At 35.9% G+C, this 14,191-nt stretch overlaps 2 protein-coding genes across 10 annotated transcripts; both read left to right on the plus strand.

Annotated features, from left to right (window-relative positions):
* Positions 1-21: 21 nt before the first annotated feature.
* On the plus strand, positions 22-5,657 carry LOC110009530 (uncharacterized). 9 transcript variants are annotated; one of them, XM_089720682.1, is made up of 7 exons: positions 22-187; positions 354-623; positions 1,460-1,546; positions 1,701-1,886; positions 2,004-2,063; positions 2,170-4,596; positions 4,696-5,657. In XM_089720682.1, exons 6-7 carry the CDS (start codon positions 4,053-4,055, stop codon positions 5,478-5,480), a joined length of 1,329 nt encoding a protein of 442 aa, XP_089576808.1. In that variant the 5' UTR covers positions 22-187; positions 354-623; positions 1,460-1,546; positions 1,701-1,886; positions 2,004-2,063; positions 2,170-4,052; the 3' UTR covers positions 5,481-5,657. The 9 variants fall into 9 exon arrangements, with proteins under 9 accessions (XP_089576808.1, XP_089576812.1, XP_089576807.1 ...); XM_089720686.1 differs by having other exon boundaries at positions 2,541-4,596; XM_089720681.1 differs by having other exon boundaries at positions 22-247; positions 2,004-4,596.
* Positions 5,658-10,398: 4,741 nt separating this feature from the next.
* LOC149499377 (uncharacterized) lies at positions 10,399-10,896 on the plus strand. The gene is made up of 2 exons (XM_089718004.1): positions 10,399-10,735; positions 10,846-10,896. The coding sequence occupies exons 1-2, from the start codon at positions 10,444-10,446 to the stop codon at positions 10,872-10,874; spliced, it is 321 nt and encodes a 106-aa protein (XP_089574130.1). The 5' UTR covers positions 10,399-10,443; the 3' UTR covers positions 10,875-10,896.
* The last annotated feature ends 3,295 nt before the right edge of the window (positions 10,897-14,191 follow it).

Below are 14,191 nucleotides of genomic sequence, written 5' to 3' on the forward strand. Positions count from 1 at the left end.
TGAATAAACCCACCCAGGTCTGTCCCTTCTGATGGACGAGTTCGTAAGAAGTCAGAATATGGTACCAGGAAAGCCAATAGAAACTGAAGTTGTAGAAGGAGAATGGAAGCCTGATCATCTTCTTGAGCTTGCTTGTTGGTCACTGTTTATTGTTGGCAGAGATTAAATGCTTGCAGCTCATTGATAGGTTGTGATACATTTTTCTTGAGATTCTCAATATGGGGAATTTTATCACCTTAGTTCGAATGTATTCTTCATGCCTTGTGATTCAAATTATCATATAATCATTTCATGTCATTGTGCCTAGTTATAATTTACATCTTCTAATTATTGTTGATGGGATTTTGAAACAGGGTCCGGAGCATGGCGCCATGCCTATGGATAAAAGACAATCATATGCGTGGATAAAGCAATATGTTGGAGATGATTCCAGTCTGGTGGAGAAAATGACTGACATTCCAAAGTCTTGTGTGGTTTCAACTAGAACATTGAAGAGAGGATCACCATTTGGCCTGTATGATCTAGATGCTAATTCAGTAGCTGCTCAAAAGAAGAGACTGATTATAAAAGATGGTAGCCATCAACAAATTTTTTCATTACACGAATCTCCAACTTATGAAAAGGTAGATGCAGTTGTTTGTCGAAATGAATTATTGGGTGAAAATCATGTGCATTCTTCTTGTAATATTCCTACAGCTGAACTTTCTAGAATGGATGAAAGTAGGGGAACTGATAGTTCTCTTCTAGAGTCCTCATTATATTTACATACTGATGATTGTGCATCCTCTGTTGCTAGTTCTAGTTCTATGAGCAATGGTGGACACAACTCACCCTTTAGGTTTTCTAGACAGCAGAGTAACAATTTAGAAGGTTACTATAGTGATGCTGAATCATCTTCTGGAGAGGTTTATGAGAAAGAAGGATGTTAAGTTTCACCGGATGAGCAATCAGAGGTAGAATTCCATAGGTCAGAATTACTAAAATATTTTTGTGCAATTGAGGATTTATATGCTTCAGGGCCTTTGACATGGGTAGATGAAGCAAGATTGACAAATCTACGTCATATGCTTCATATTTCAGATGATGAACATTTGATGATGCTAAGAAATTTGATACCTGCTAATAGTACACTTCTTTTCAGCTTTAGAGATTAGGCTTTTTTTTTTCTCTTTCTTCTTCTTCTTCTTCTATCACTCTTCAATATCTTTTCCCCATTGATATCAAGATGATGTACAGGATTCAAATAGCATGGAAGGAATTGTAAATGTAGATCTCATTTGTGTATATTTTGATTTAAGAAGTTGCCATACTTAATTCATTATTTTTGTTAATGCTTTCTTTTATTTTATTTATTTGGCTGGATGTGGATTAGAAATTTCCTTACTGTGAACTCTAATTTACACTTTGAAGTTATTGTTCTATTGGGAATTTATCTTATTGCTATTCTCGATTTTTCCAGTTTACTGAACTTGTTTATTGAGATCCAATGTGTTGACTGGCTATGTCCTTTGCAAGTTCAACAAAATTGATTCTCAGTACTTATGAGGTGAACAATTGACAATGCTTTCCATGAGTTGCTTTTGATAATCAAGAGGTGGCTTTATCAAGATTTTGCCACATTTTTTTCTTTTCGCTGATCATTTCTATGGGATTCTTTCATCAAACTGTTTTCATATGCTGTTACATATGGTGTATAGCAGTATGGTGATGAATATGCTGATGCTTCACCAGTGCATATCATGGCCAATGTGGGAGGCTTGCTTAATTGTTTGCGGAGGCCTCAAGATGATGATTCATAGAGTAAAGCTTATACTGGGCATAGATTGTTGGGCAACATCCACACTTGATTTCCTGCAGAAACTTGTGGCTGGCTGCCCAGGCCTTTGGTATTTTCTTTTAATTATCTGTTTTATTTCAATACTGTTATCTGTCAAAATTTAATGGTGTTAACACAACATTTTCATACCATGTTAATGATAATAAAATGGCCTTAATCCTCGCAGGTTAAAACAACGGTAATCAAAATCATGATATAAAAGCATGCTGCTGCATTTAATTCCAACGTAAGGGATGCTCTTTTTCTGGTTTGCTGTCTGAACTCTTCAATTGTTTGGATAATCTGTCGTTTTATGCTTTTTGCTCTTTATATGATGAACATTCCATTTGTAGTGCACTTCAGTTTCTTTAGCATGCCTTAGGACTTTGGAATTGGACAGAGTTTAGGCTGATTAACATGCTGATGCTTCACAAGGATATGTGGCCATTTCCAAGACTTCTATAAATTGTTTCTAGAAGTCTTCAGTTGATGACGCATGACATTGACCACTGTACTCCTGTTACACTTGGGAGAAACATCTCTAATTGATTTCCTATGTCTTCTCAAGACTTCTATAATTATTAATGATTAATAAAAAATCAACATTTCATAATATAGGACTCCTTATAGTATATATCTAGCATTGGTTGATGCTGATTTTGTGTATCCTCTGATGGTACTTGTGTGGCTGCAATATCATTTGCAATCTGCCATGGTGTACTAGTATATTTTTTGGTGGACAATGATGGAAGAAAGAAGGATGCCTGCTTCCCGCAGCGATAAATTAAGTATATTGGTGCAAGAAACATGCGCAGCCCACCACCATTTGAACTCTGGAGAAGTAAAGTTAAAAGAATTTTGTTGAAGTTGATTGGTAAAGCTTTTCCCTGGAAGTTTAGATTATGTTTATGCTTTATCATTATTATTACAATGTTTTATGGAACCAACAATATTGATATCAAATGCAAGATTTGCAGCTTCTGATGTTGGCCATATGTATCTTCTGCGCATCAGAACTTTCACCAGGAGATAAGCTTCTCATTTTCATTCTCTCTGTGCTAAATGGAACTATAATTCAGTGATTAAATATTCTACTGTGTTTGTTGCTTAAACTAGAGTTTCAAGTGAACATGAATTCAGTGATCATTATTTGTACTTTCTAATTTGATACGGAAAAACATTGGTAATAGTGTGTAATTATTCACAGTATTCAAAATCTTTGTTTTTGCAACCACCAAGTTAGTTCTTTATTTTTTTTTAGTATATTACCAGTTCATTTGTAATTGGTGGACAATTACTGGGTGCTGCTATCTGTTACATTATTCTGTGTTTTCCCAGGTATCAAATTAATCAATTGAGTATCTAGTTTGTTTTGTGACTTGAGAGAATTAATTTAAATCAATTAGATATAAATGTTTGCCGTGTTTAATTGTGGGCACATTCGATCAATGCCTGCAGGTATGCATTGTGTTCTTCAGTATGATTTATTATGCATTTAACGCACACCATTATGTGCAGGATGATAAAAACATGATAAAATGTTGAGAGACCCCAAATTAATTGGCCTAAAGCATAAATTTGATAATATTTGTGGCACTGCAGGATTGAACCCTGTAGTTTAAGGGGTTATAAGAAGAATCGGTCAAAGTTCAAATATGATTATCAGTGGCTCAGTGCTTTTAGGTAGGCATGGACATTTTATGGTCTGGGCTCATATTTGTGGGCCTGGTGAATCCAAGCCCATTTTCAGATCCAGTGTAACCCGGGGCCTAAGGATTGCTTTGGCTTTTAAAGAGATCAAAGCATTTTGAACCTGCTTCTTTGCTTACTAAGTGGGTGAGGAATTAATTAAGGATTGCTTTGGCTTTATTAAAGTGATCAAAGCATTTTGAACCTGCTTCTTTGCTTACTAAGTGGGTGAGGAATTAATTAAGGATTGCTTTGGCTTTATTAAAGTGATCAAAGCATTTTGAACCTGCTTCTTTGCTTACTAAGTGACTGAGGAATTAATTAAGGATTGCTTTGGCTTTATTAAAGTGATCAAAGCATTTTGAACCTGCTTCTTTGCTTACTAAGTGGCTGAGGAATTAATTAAACGAAAATCTAGACCATGAAGAAGACTCAGAAGAGCAGTCCTTTTATAGAATGATGTGAACTTCCAATACCAATTCAGAGACTTACCATATATTGGTTGCTATACCTGTGAATAGAAACAGATTGGCTGCAGAAACTAGATATGTTATCCATGGATAATAACTTCCAAGTCTTGAATGCTGACGTCGTTAAGGGAATTAAGTCAGGTGAATCATCAAGCTCTACACCACGGATTCAAAAGGCTCCATCTGTGCTGCATGACATCCAGTATTTCCACCAACACCTTGAACCAAAAGTGTACTCCTTTGGTCCTATCCACCATGGCAGATATAATCTTCGACGGGGAGAGGAGATGAAGCAAAAGCTAGCGGCTCAGTTCATTAGTGATTATGAACTCGATGCAAGTTCCAAATATGACAAAATCTTGAAGCAGATACGAAATTTCAGGGATTGCTATGATAAGGATGTGACGGAGAAATGTGATGATCAGCAGCTTAGCCGGATATTTTATGTGGATGGATGTGCATTGCTATTCTATGTAATTTGCTGCACAAGTGATGACTTGTATCGATTAAGGACTCTGAACATCACTGCAATCTTGTCTCACAATGATCTTTTCCTTCTGGAGAACCAACTTCCTTATGGTCTACTAGAAATATTAATGGAAGGGGCTCAAACAGGCAAAGGTATTTATAATGTTATGTGCCTGTATATATATATATATATACCATTTCAGCGATATTTTCTATTATCCTGTTAACATTTTTGTGAATACACCCACCCAGGTCTGTCCCTTCTGATGGACGAGTTCGTAAGAAGTCAGAATATGGTGCCAGGAAAGCCAATAGAAACTGAAGTAGTAGAAGGAGAATGGAAGCCTGATCATCTTCTTGAGCTTCTATGGATGAAGGTAAGATTTCCGAAATGGAATTGGTCGACAGAAATGTTACAGCGTCCCAAAAGAAATAATAAAAAGATGAGCACTCATTCTCAGGAGGTCACTGTACTTGCCTCATCATCCCCATCTTATACTGTAAATAAGCTTATTGAAAGTGGTATCCTTTTGAAGCCTAGTGATCAGTCAACTTCATTAACAGACATTTCTTTGAGAGGAAGAGGAATATTTAAGTTGTTGAAGCTTCGACCCTTAATCATTGACGAGTCAACAGTGGTTAAATTATCAAACTTAGTAGCCTATGAAATGTGTCCAGGTTTAAAACATGAACTTGAGGTAATCTCTTTCGTATGCTTCGTTAATTCTCTGATTGCAGATGTAGAAAACGTCGGAAAATTGATTTCTAAAGGAATACTGGTTAATTTACTGTCGAAGCATGAAGAGGTTTTTAACATTTTTCGTGAAATGGCTAAAAACTTAATTCCAAATCCTCACATTTATAATGATGTCCGGTGGGATATTCAGAACTACTTGGATAGCCAGAAGTCATTCCAGTTTTGGTTGAAGAAGCCGATTCGAGCATTTATTGAGGCGCCGGTGCCATGGGCAAGGTTTTTGTTGTCATTTCTTACCATTAACTTTACGGTGGCGCAAACCGTACTTGCTGCCAATTGACAGAGCAAAAATGAATAAATATAAATTTAGATTTTGTATTACAAAGAGTTAGCGTGCCGTCCTTTTTTTTTTTTTTTTTCAATTGTCTTACTTCATGTTCACGTCGTATTGTATTTTGTACTTTATGTCCAGTCTCCAGACAACTTGTATTCTAATAGATAATATTTATTTTTCTTTTTTTTTTTTTTAAAATTAGAACAAAAGTGTTCTTATTTTATTTTATTAGGAAATTACAACTTCAATCGGTCCCTCTCCGTTCATATTATATATATTTTTTCTTAACTAAAGAAAATTTTATCACATATATATTAATTCAAAAAAAAAAAAAAATTATTCATTTCGCTCTCTCAAATTCTAAAATCCCTAATACTATATTACTAATTATATATAAACACTGACATCTTCACACAATTTCAAACCTTTAACCCTTAAATTTAAAATCCACAATTATGTTCTAATGCTAATATATAAACACTGGTTAAAGGATTTACATACCTAAAAATAATAACGAAAAAAAGACTTGTCTATCTAAAGCTACTCATATGAAACAGAATCCAATAATTGAACAAAGATTGCTGTTCAAGTTGATAACAAGAAAGAGCACTCTACTCTTAAAATTGTTTTAATTGCAAAGTCTCCATTATGGATTAAGTAGCCAACCAAATTCCAATATTCATTAAACTGAACAAAACTATTAGAAACGTTAATTAAAAAACAACCACTTGCTTATTACATTAAACATTAACATTTCATAGTGACAAACAAGAGCAAAGGTTCCCCACTCAATGACCGAGTCAGTACCCACAAGAAGTCAACTTTGAGAATGCAAGTTGAGGCAATGGTTAAACAATTAGTATTAGCTTCAAGTAGCCTTTTAAAATTCCACAAGAAAACAATTATATCTAGATCATTTTTGAACTATGCCTTCAGCCTAAGTTCTTGTTCCTTCATTAATCACTTCATCTTTCTTTGGATAGATTTCTTTCCGGTCCAATTGTTCACAAGCAGGCTATGGGTAATGTCTTTAAGATTCAACGCGGTGATGTTTTGGCTGGCCGCTGCTGGGATTGCATTGCTGGACATTGGCGGTATATATACAAGCTTGAAGATAATCTTGAGGCATTGGAGACTAATAGAGATCAATTAAGAGACCTAAGGACTGATGTGATGCGGTTGAGCGTCAATCAGGAAAGACCAGAAACGGCGCAGATGGATCGAGTTGGAGGATGGCTCTCGAGGGTGGATGCTGCCATAGTTAAAATTAATCAGCTGCTAAGCAAAGCTATACAAGAAAGACAGAAGTTATGTATAGCAGGCTGTTGCTCCAAGAACTGCAAATCCAGCTACACATTTGGGAGAAGTGTTGCAAAAAGTTTGAAAACAGTGACTACTTTGATGAATGAAGGAGATTTTAAAGAAGTGGTTATGGCAGAACCAGCAAATCAACTTCAAGCTAATCTTGAAGCATTGAGCACTGCAAGAGAGGAATTATACGCTTTAAAGGAGGATGTCATGCAGAATGTAGCCTTGGAGGAAGGGCCAGAAAAGATGTTGCTGCCACAAGTTCGCTTGTGGCTTTCAATGGCAGAATCGACCATAAATGAAGCAGATGAGCTCATACGAGATGGTCCACCAGAAATTCAAAAATTGAGTCATGGAGATATTTCCAACTACAGGTTTGTCGGAAGGGTCACCAAAAAATTAGAAGATGTAGCCTTTGTAAAGGCCAAAGGAGTTTTCAAAGAATTGGTTAGAAGGATACCAGCAGAACCAGATTACATAAGTCAGCTTCAAGTTGAACTTCGAGCTTTGGAGTCTATAATGAAAGAATTAAAGGCTTTAAAGGAGGGAGCGATGATGAGGATCACCTCGGAGGAAGGGCCACAAAAGAAGCGGAAGCCACCAGTTCAACTGTGGCTCTCGATGCTGGAAGCAATAGTTGATAGAGATATACTATTAACCATGCATATGTAATAGTATAGCTATGAATGATTTTTTATTGACAATGATTTCTTTATATTTCATTGGAAATTTGCATTAAATAAATGTTATTAGCATATGAACAATAATTGTGATTAGTACATTTTGTATGTATTTAATTGGACCAAGTAGAGAATGGATGTTTAGTACTGACTGTTAAACATATTTTCTAGGACATTAGAAATAATGTTTATTGTTCTTAATCTTGATTTATTTTAATATGAGCAAACATTGATTGTCTTGTGCTTTGATTCATTAAAGGGTGAGTTTCATTATTGGAATAATATTCTCGGTGAATTGGGCAAAGATTTTTTGTGTTTGTCAAATATTAATTAATGATAGAATCCATGTCTCGGTTTAGAGATTGATGATGCACTTTAAGTAAGCTTATAAGGTTTCATTGTGTAAACCCTGCAGGTGGATTTTGAATCCGAGACATGAAATAAGTTGAGCGACAATCTTAAAGTTATATTGTGATTTAAATAAATTGTCAGTAAGTTATTTAAATGACAGCATCTGTAATCTTAACGTGGGGAACATTATTTTATTATGTTGTGGAATTGTAAAATAAATAAGGAGTTCAGTCATGAGTTTTTAGTGGAATAATTCATGATTAATTATAATAAGAATATGTTGGTCTACATAGGTTCTTATTATAATTAGTAGCCTGATTTATTTTATTCCTGCGGTCCCTGTAGTGCCCTAATTATTTGGAAAGTTAAGGGTGTATTAAATAATAGATAAATTATTTAGTTTTAAAATAATTGATAATTATTTTAATTAAATAATTGATAATTATTTTAATTAAATAATTTTTTATTTAATTTATTTTATATTAAAAAATATCTTCCTATCGAAGAGAGGTTTTTTAATATAAGATTGGAAAACCCTAAGAATAAAAAATAAGACGCACGTTATTCTATGCTCTGCCACTCAGAGAGTTCCAAAAGAGAGATAGTTAGGGATTACTGCAGAAGATCGTGGGTGACTCCAAGATCTCTGGAAAGAAGACCGGTGAGCGATTCTGCGCTTCAAGAGGTCAGTTTATTGATTTGTTCGATAATGTTTTTAGTTTGCCTCATATGGTTTCGATGAAGGTTGTTTCCGCTTTATACCCGCTCCCATCAATTGGTATCAGAGCCAAACGAAATTATATGATGGTGGCTATTTTGTCATGTTTCAATCGTGTATCTATAATCTGTTTTGATTGTTTGATTGGTACATGGTTACAAGAGCTTCAAGAGTTTTTGAAGGACAGCAGCACAAAAGTGCAGTACCTGATACAACCTTTATTTTTGAAACTGTGGTTTTTAATGGGCATTAATATAAATAAATATATATATATATATATATATATATATATATATATATATTGGGTTTTGTTTCGATGAACAGGAGAGGGGCAAGAAAAGACGAAAAAAAAAAAATAAAAATTTTGTTTTTTTGTTTTGAAGATCAGTAGAGGGGCAAGAAAATGGAGGTTGAAGGGATAAGGGGCGGCGGCTAGGGCTTCTTCGTGAAGAAGAAGCTGCTGCTTGCCAAAATTTTCATCTGGTCCCTCAATTTTTTTAAATTTTATATTTTGACCCCTGATCTTTAAGTTTTTTATTTTTTGACCCTGAATCTTTCTGTTTATTATATTTTAACCCCTGGACTTTAATTTTGTTTTATATTTTGACCCAGAAAGTATCAGTTATTCCGTTTTGACCCCCTGGAGTTATTTAAATTATAAAGTGACCCTGATTGTTTCTGGTTTTATTAAAATTGCCTAGACTATTTCTGGTTTTTGCAATTTTGGCCCAATAGTTTCTGTTTTATGCAAAATGGTCCAAACAAGTTCTGAAATTTGCGAAATGGCCCAGATTTTTTCTATTTTTGCAAGATAAACCCAGAATGTTTTATTTTTTTGCATAAATAGACCAGAACACTAAATTTTTAACATTTTCAACCAAAAATGTTAATTTTATTTGCAAAATTGTCTTAAAAATATATTATTTTGCTATTTTGATTATAATTAATTTATTTTAATTATATGAATTAATTTGTGAGTGGTTTTTTATTACTTTCTAGTTGTAATTATTTGCATTTCTTTCCCATCGGAAGATGTCATGTTTTAATATAATTACTGAACTAGTCTAATTTGTCTGTATTGATTTAACTCTCCATCTGAGTAAATTAATTAGTGATATGAATCAGATGTGATATTTTCTCACACATTAATGTTAATTTAAGAGGCATGTTATCTCCCATCGAGTAATATGTGCCGGTCTTATCTAATTATAATATGCAAAACATGTGATTGGTTGAATTCTCCCATCGAGGTTGCTATTCATGAGTGTTGTGCATGTGTATTTTTTTTCTTTTGAATTGTGATATCAATGTTGTTTATTTGCAATTTTGATTTATTCAATGTTTATTATTGATATGCTATTTTTGTTTAATGCATGATATAGAAATGGCATCATTCAGTCCCCTTGCAAACATCTTAACCCAAAACAAACTTGAGGGTCCAAACTATGTTGACTGGAAGAGGAATTTGGACATTTTGCTTACTGCTGAGGAGTATAAGTTTGTGCTTACTGAAGTTTGTCCTGAAAAACCTGGTGAGGGTGCCTCTGAGGAGGTCACCAGAGCTTACCAGAAATGGGTTAAAGCTGATGAGATGGCGCGATGTTACATTTTGGCTTCTGTGTCAAATGTTTTGCAACATCAGCATCAGAAGATGGACACAGCTTTTGACATGCTCGAAAATCTCAAGGAGATGTTTGGAGATCAAACTAGTGCAGCAAGGCAAAATGCACTGAGGGAGATTCTTACTTCCAAAATGGAGGAGGGAACTCCAGTTAGAACTCATGTCTTGAAGATGATGAGTCTTCTGAATGACATGGAGGTTCTTGGTGTTGAGGTTGACAATGCTACACAGATAGAAATGATCTTGAACACTTTGCCAGCCAGTTTTCAGCAGTTTCGTTTGAACTATAACATGAATAAGATGGATTTCACTCTGTCTAAGTTGCTGAATGAGCTGGTGGCTGCTGAGACCATCATTAAGCAAGGAGCTGCACCTGTTGTGCTTAATGTTGAGCGAGGTTCTTCTTCTGCCCAGAACAAGGGTAAGAAGAAGAAAAATGTTCACAAGGCTAAGCCTAAAACAAGTGGTGCATCTACTAGTGCAAGTGTTGCTGTGAAAAAGCCTAAGGGTAAGTGTTTTCACTGCAAGCAACCTGGGCACTGGAAGTCACAATGTCCAACATGGTTAGCCAAGAAGAAGCAAGGTATGTCTCTGTTTTATATGCTGATAGTTGAAACCTGTTTAGCGGTGTTGACTACACTCCAATGGTGTGTAGATTCTGGAGCCACTAATCATGTCTGCAATTCATTGCAGGGGTTTCAGGTAACTCGTCAGCTAAATAAAGGAGATGTAAGCATTTTTCTGGAAGATGACACAGAAGTTGCAGTTCTAGCTATAGGAAATGTTTCTTTGAATTTTGAGAATAATAGAACATTGTTTTTGAAGGATGTTTTATATGTACCTTCAATTAGAAGGAATTTAATTTCAGTTTCTAGTTTGAGCAAGAATGGATATTCAGTTTGTTTTAATGAATTTTATGATGATTCTGTCATTATTAAATTTAGAAAACAAATGATATGTTCTGGCTCAATGATTGATGATCTTTTTATTCTCAAAGTTTCACCTGAACTGTAAATTCCTAATTCTGAAGTTAATAACTTTGATGTCATTGTTCCATTGAAAAGAAAACGTCCTATTGAATTTAGTCATACCTATTTGTGGCATTTAAGGCTTGGTCATATTAATTTAGATAGGATTTCTAGGTTGGTTAAGGATGGACCATTGAGTTCATTGAAAGTGGAGGCACTACCAACCTGTGAATCTTGTTTAGAAGGTAAAATGACTAAGAGGCCTTTTCCTATAAAGGGTAATAGAACTAATGATGTACTTGAATTAATTCATTCTGATTTGTGTGGTCCAATGAGTGTCCAAGCTAGGGGTGGTTTTGAGTATTTTGTGACTTTCACAGATGATTACTCAAGATATGGATACATTTACCTGTTGCGCCGTAAGTCTGAATGCTTTGAGAAATTCAAAGAGTTCAAGGCAGAAACGGAGAAACGACATGGAAAATATATCAAGTCGTTACGGTCTGACCGTGGTGGCGAATACCTCTCTAGGGAATTCATTACTTATTTATCAGAACAAGGAATTACTTCACAGTTGTCTGCACCTGGTATGCCACAACAGAATGGTGTAGCAGAAAGAAGAAATAGGACGCTTATGGAAATGGTTAGATCAATGATGAGTTATTCAGATTTGCCCATTTCGTTTTGGGGGTATGCCATAGAAACAGCAGCATATATTCTAAATTTGGTTCCATCTAAGTCAGTACCTAAAACTCCTACAGAACTGTGGACTGGGCGAAAGCCAAGTCTAAGACATGTTCGGATGTGGGGTTGTCCAGCCCATGTGCTAAAAGGGAAAGCAGATAAGTTGGAATCAAAAACAGACATATGCTTCTTTATTGGATATCCTAGAGGAACGAAAGGTGTTTTATTTTATAGTTCTCAAGACAAAACGGTCATTGTTAGCACCAATGCACATTATCTTGAGGAAGACTATATTAAAAACCATAATCCCAAAAGTCAATTAGCCTTGTATGAATTGAGAGGAGAAAATATACCAACTAGAACCTTTCCAATAGAACAACAACCTAAACCATCAATGGTTGGAGCTGACATTCCATTGCCTAGTCGTAGTGGAAGAAATGTTAGTCGACCAGTAAATCAACATCAGCCTGAATATTCAGTACCTAACATTTCACTACCACCTGAAAGTAGTGGGAGTTATGTAGAAACTGAAGTGGCAGCTGTTGATCCAAATATACAGGAGCACAATGTTGGGGCTTCTAACATTTCATTGCCTCCTGGTGATGACAGACATGTTGAAGTTCCAGAACATGATCAAGATGTAGTCCCACCAGTCATGGACTTGCCGGCTTTACAGCCACAGCAAGATGAAGGTGTGATTGCAGAACCTGTAGTACTTCGTCGTAGTGGGAGAATTAGATGACCACCGGTTCGATATACACTTTTGGGAGAAGCTTTTGATAGAATCCCTGAAGAAGTGAATATTGAACCTGTCTGTTACGATGAAGCACTACAAGATAAAGATGCTGATAAGTGGCTTGTAGCTATGAAATCTGAGATGGAGTCCATGTACTCTAATCAAGTCTGGGAACTTGTAGAACCACCTGAAGGGGTTAAACCCATCGGATGCAAGTGGATCTATAAGTAAAAGAGGGGTATAGACGGTAAAGTGCAAACTTATAAGGCAAGGCTTATTGCGAAAGGGTTTACTCAGAAAGAAGGGATCGATTATGAGGAAACTTTTTCGCCGGTAGCCATGCTAAAGTCTATTAGAACTCTTCTATCCATTGCAGCTCATTATGATTATGAGATTTGGCAAATGGATGTCAAGACAGCTTTCCTAAATGGAAGTCTTGATGAATGCATCTATATGAAGCAACCAGAAGGTTTCATAAACAATGGACAAGAAAATTTGCTTTGCAAATTGAATAGGTCCATTTATGGGCTTAAACAAGCATCTAGGTCATGGAATACTTGTTTTGACCAGGCGATTAAAAGTTTTGGCTTTGATCAGTGTCATGATGAGTCTTGTGTGTATAAGAAATGGAATGGTAGTAAGGTTGTTTTTCTAGTACTCTATGTGGATGATATTCTGCTTATAGGGAATTGTGTAGGTATGTTGAATTCTGTCAAAGATTGGCTATCCCAACGTTTTGATATGAAGGATTTGGGAGAGGCTGCTCATATTCTTGGGATTAAGCTTATGCGAGATCGCAAGAAAAGGATGATTGGCTTATCTGAAGCACTTTATATTGATACCATTCTTGCTCGTTTCAGCATGCAGGGTTCCAAGAAGGGTTTTCTTCCCTTCAGACATTGAATCACTCTATCTAAGGACCAATGTCCTAAGACACCTGAGGAGATAGAGAACATGAAGGCAGTTCCATATGCTTCTGCAGTTGGAAGCCTTATGTATGCAATGTTGTGTACCAGACCTGATATCTGTTTTGCTGTTGGCATGGTTAGCAGATTTCAATCTAATCCTGGGCGAGAACACTGGACTGCAGTCAAGCATATAATCAAGTACTTGAAAAGGACTAGGGATTATATGTTAGTTTATCAATCTGACGATCTTGTACCCATTGGGTATACAGATTCGGATTTTCAGACTGATAAGGACTCTCGGAAGTCAACCTCTGCTAATGTTTTTGTCTTGGGAGGTGGAGCCATAAGTTGGAGGAGTATTAAGCAAACTTGTGTTGCTGACTCCACCATGGAAGCTGAATATGTGGCAGCTTCTGAAGCTGCAAAGGAAGCTGTATGGCTTAGGAACTTCCTTATGGATCTAGGCGTAGTTTCTTCAGTGCAATTGCCTATTACACTTTATTGTGATAATAGTGGGGCAGTTGCAAACTCGAAGGAGCCACGGAGCCATAAAAGGGCAAAACACATTGAGAGGAAGTATCATTTGATACGAGACATAGTTCAAAGGGGAGATGTGGTAGTGACAAAGATTGCATCGGAAAACAACCTGGCAGATCCTTTTACAAAAAGCTTACAAGCAAAGACTTTTGACAGTCATGTAGAAGGAATGGGAGTTAAAGTTATAGATGCATGGTTATGAGTCT

This window comes from Jatropha curcas, chromosome 1, assembly GCF_041381405.1.
Source record: "Jatropha curcas cultivar XTBG-Jc1 chromosome 1, XTBG_Jcur_1.0, whole genome shotgun sequence".
In the NCBI taxonomy this organism is placed as follows: domain Eukaryota; kingdom Viridiplantae; phylum Streptophyta; class Magnoliopsida; order Malpighiales; family Euphorbiaceae; genus Jatropha; species Jatropha curcas.

What these genes read in the sequence shown, in the direction of transcription:
- LOC110009530 (XM_089720681.1), top strand. Translation starts at nt 4,053, where the DNA reads ATGTTATCCATGGATAATAACTTCCAAGTCTTGAATGCTGACGTCGTT. An exon ending in AGGGGCTCAAACAGGCAAAG is followed by an intron (nt 4,597 to 4,695) that starts GTATTTATAATG and finishes ACACCCACCCAG; the next exon opens with GTCTGTCCCTTCTGATGGAC.
- LOC149499377 (XM_089718004.1), top strand. Translation starts at nt 10,444, where the DNA reads ATGAATAAGATGGATTTCACTCTGTCTAAGTTGCTGAATGAGCTGGTG. An exon ending in GTTAGCCAAGAAGAAGCAAG is followed by an intron (nt 10,736 to 10,845) that starts GTATGTCTCTGT and finishes AATTCATTGCAG; the next exon opens with GGGTTTCAGGTAACTCGTCA.